This window comes from Antedon bifida, chromosome 3 (assembly GCF_963402885.1).
Source record: "Antedon bifida chromosome 3, ecAntBifi1.1, whole genome shotgun sequence".
NCBI lineage: Eukaryota > Metazoa > Echinodermata > Crinoidea > Comatulida > Antedonidae > Antedon > Antedon bifida.
Genome location: NC_136228.1, coordinates 11,828,818 through 11,831,923, shown reverse-complemented (window position 1 = coordinate 11,831,923; position 3,106 = coordinate 11,828,818). Strand labels below are relative to the sequence as shown.

General features: G+C 33.0%; 1 protein-coding gene across 2 annotated transcripts; it reads right to left on the bottom strand.

The window, feature by feature from the left end:
• Positions 1-578: 578 nt before the first annotated feature.
• Positions 579-2,764, bottom strand: LOC144838458 (demethylmenaquinone methyltransferase-like). 2 transcript variants are annotated; one of them, XM_078693830.1, is made up of 5 exons: positions 2,627-2,764; positions 2,251-2,373; positions 1,889-2,024; positions 1,187-1,279; positions 582-1,054 (listed from the first exon to the last, which is right to left on the bottom strand). In XM_078693830.1, exons 1-5 carry the CDS (start codon positions 2,729-2,731, stop codon positions 867-869), a joined length of 645 nt encoding a protein of 214 aa, XP_078549956.1. In that variant the 5' UTR covers positions 2,732-2,764; the 3' UTR covers positions 582-866. The 2 variants fall into 2 exon arrangements, with proteins under 2 accessions (XP_078549957.1, XP_078549956.1); XM_078693831.1 differs by lacking the exon at positions 2,251-2,373 and having other exon boundaries at positions 579-1,054.
• Between the last annotated feature and the right edge of the window lie 342 nt (positions 2,765-3,106).

The window sequence follows — 3,106 nt, the reverse complement described above, 5'->3', positions numbered from 1 at the left end:
TCAACTAGTTTTCTTCCAATTAAAGTCAGTTAATTAAAGACACTTCCAATTAGCGACCATTATATTATTTGGTATGAGTAAAGACAAGAATAATTAATAGTTTTAATTGTGACAAAAAACACGTAACTGTATTGGTCCTCTTCCAATTAAAGATCACTTTACTTAAAGACAATTTCAATTAGCGACCATTATATTATTAATTTGGTATGAGTAAAGACAAGAATAATAAATAGTTTTTAAATGTGATAAAAAAACAAGTAACTGTATTGGTCCTCTTCCAATTAAAGATCACTATACTTAAAGACACCATAAGAAATAGTGTTGGTTATGGCCAACTGGTAACCTCTGAACATGAATCTTCAATAAATAGGTAAAACTAGGTTAGGCCCTCCTTTTTAGAATGTATTGACCAGCTCTGCCATCGCGGTGCGGACATTCAATTCTACCATTCTATTAAAAAAATTTTTTTCAACGATGATGTTTATATGTATTATTAAGTTCGATGCGATCAATCACACAAACATGTATCTTAATGGGAAAAACAAGCATTTATTTGAAAAAAAAATACATTTACGATGTGTTCAAATTGGCCGGGTTGTAATTAAAAAGTGTTAAACTTAATATACCGGTTAATAAGACCGGGTAATACGTGGTAGGCCCACGCTTAGCCCTACTGTACTTATGTACGGTAATAAATCTAATAATAATTATAATTATACAATGTTATAATGTATTTATGACGCTGGTCTTTACAAAAATTAAATAACAAAATATTACTAATTACATTATGGCTTATATAACTTGTAAATGAAATCATTTCATAGGGCCTATATAACTTGTAAATGAAATCATTTCCATTTTATCGATTACAGTATTTGATGTATATACATTATATAACATTTTTCATAATTTTCAGGATCAGAGAGTTCTTTACGAACAAACGTCAATTTCCCTTCTTTTTCTAATTGCTGTAACTTATTATCAAACTTCCCTTCGTTGTACATTGGTTCTACATCCTTCCACTTGTTTCGAAATGCGCTGATTACGTAACCACCTGATATAATAAAATAAGCACACATTAAATATCTTAATACAACTCTTTTAAAATCAGTGAACATTTGCAGTTAAATTATGAAGATCTATGTTATGAAGATAGAATTATATAAGTATGACAATGTAATTTTACCAGGCTTAACGATTCGAGTCCACTCTGAAAGTACCGAGATCGGTAAGTGATTGAGAGAAAATCCACCAGAACAAATAATACCATCATAGGTGTCTACGTCAACGACAGAGATAAAAAAAGAAAATAATGTTTATAACCAGATATCATCCGAGATGCGATTTTTTTCCTTCTAATACACAGACGGCTCGACAGAAAGCGTTTGCATGTTAGAGAATTGTAGTTAGCTCAATTCTTACGTCACACTTTATGGATATGACTAATGAATTATAAAACGGAGGAACCCGACTCTCGTTTCACAGATTCGGTCCATACGGTTGCCCTTTCTCAGTCTGTGTGGATTTAAATAGTGTTGCAAGTAAAATAGACCAGGTTCTAGAAAGCGATGGTAATGTTGGTAAAAGAAATATTTTGGCACATAACAATACTTCACCTCTGAACGGATAAATTAAAGACATGTAACAACATAAAACAGACAATATCAAGGGTGGGAGGATACTACGTTTAGCTCTACATTCTGAGAATTACTCAGATCAACTCAAATAATATTGAATCAAAATAAAACAAGGCCATATAGATGGCTGCAGTCGCGTGCTCAAGTTAGTGTTTACCGACCGACCAACCGACCGACATAGTGAGCTGTAGAGTCGCGTTGCACGCGACTAAAAAAGAAAGATAATTGTATTCCAAAACCCAATGCAATACCTGAGGCAATACTAAGTGGAGCATCAGTAACAAATTCCACTATAAAGTTTGTATAGATGTCCCTCTTTTTGCATTCTTCTATACAGTTCTGACTTCCGTCAAATGCGTCAATATTTGTATAGCCGCTTCTATGCGCCTGCAAAACAAAAACAAAACAAAAAACAAACAAGATTGTTATTAATAAGTTTAGACTAAGGTTTTAGTGGATGGAAGTTTTTATTGGAATTTCCGTTGTTGCGTAGGCCTGACTATCTGATATTAATTTCTTTGAATTTTAAGCACAGGGACACTAACAAAGCACAATAAATACGTAATTATTTTGATTGGTCATGTGTTATTACAGAATTGTCTAGGCTACTCACTTTCACACCAAGAAGGCCAGTACAAGCTGCAAAGTCCAAAATCCGCGAACTCTTTATTGGGACCAATTCATTCAACGCATTTATCGTCATGTTTTGGCCTTCACCTGTAAATGTACCAACTATCTATCGAAGACAACCAATTAATATCAATCAGAATGAAATATCATATAGGAAAGAAAACAACAGCTATAAAAGATAGATAGATATAATAAGATAGAATAGAGTGTTTTTTGATTTAAATGTATTTACCTTACCTATGTGAAAGAGAACAAGGAGAAACGTCATTGAGATTATAAAACATATAGCGTCTCATACAAATTATGGAATCGGTTAGGTTGTTGGCGGATTCCGTGGCGGATTCGCCAAATTATCTTACCTCATCAAAATCTGTTGCATGATTGTCGTATACGTTGCAAATTTTCTCCTTATTGACAACGCTGAACTCTGTTTGCAAGCTAGATAAGCCTTCTGGAAAAGCCATGTTTAAAATCTATAATAACAAAATATTACACAGCGACAGGCCTAAAAAGCAGCAGACGCACAGATATAACTAAAAAAAATAATTATTGGCTATTATTAGTCCGTAACTGTACAATGATTGGTTGTGGTATTCTTATATTAATGGTTGTATTGTATTTGGAACAATAGGAATTGTTGAACCATGAATGTACCTATTTTTACCTCCATTTACTTCGTTTTTACAGTCTTTGTTAATATTGTTATTGGAATTTATTTCAGAACAGTCAGTTTATCTGCTCTAATAATTGTAGCGATGTAGAATATTAGCATAGAGTAAAGTAACAGTTCAAAGGCATGTATTGTGATATGTAACAAAAGGCAAATCCTCCTTGCTGTG

What these genes read in the sequence shown, in the direction of transcription:
- LOC144838458 (XM_078693830.1), bottom strand. Translation starts at nt 2,731, where the DNA reads ATGGCTTTTCCAGAAGGCTTATCTAGCTTGCAAACAGAGTTCAGCGTT. An exon ending in ATGCAACAGATTTTGATGAG is followed by an intron (nt 2,374 to 2,626) that starts GTAAGATAATTT and finishes TGTCTTCGATAG; the next exon opens with ATAGTTGGTACATTTACAGG. An exon ending in TCCACTTAGTATTGCCTCAG is followed by an intron (nt 1,280 to 1,888) that starts GTATTGCATTGG and finishes TCGTTGACGTAG; the next exon opens with ACACCTATGATGGTATTATT.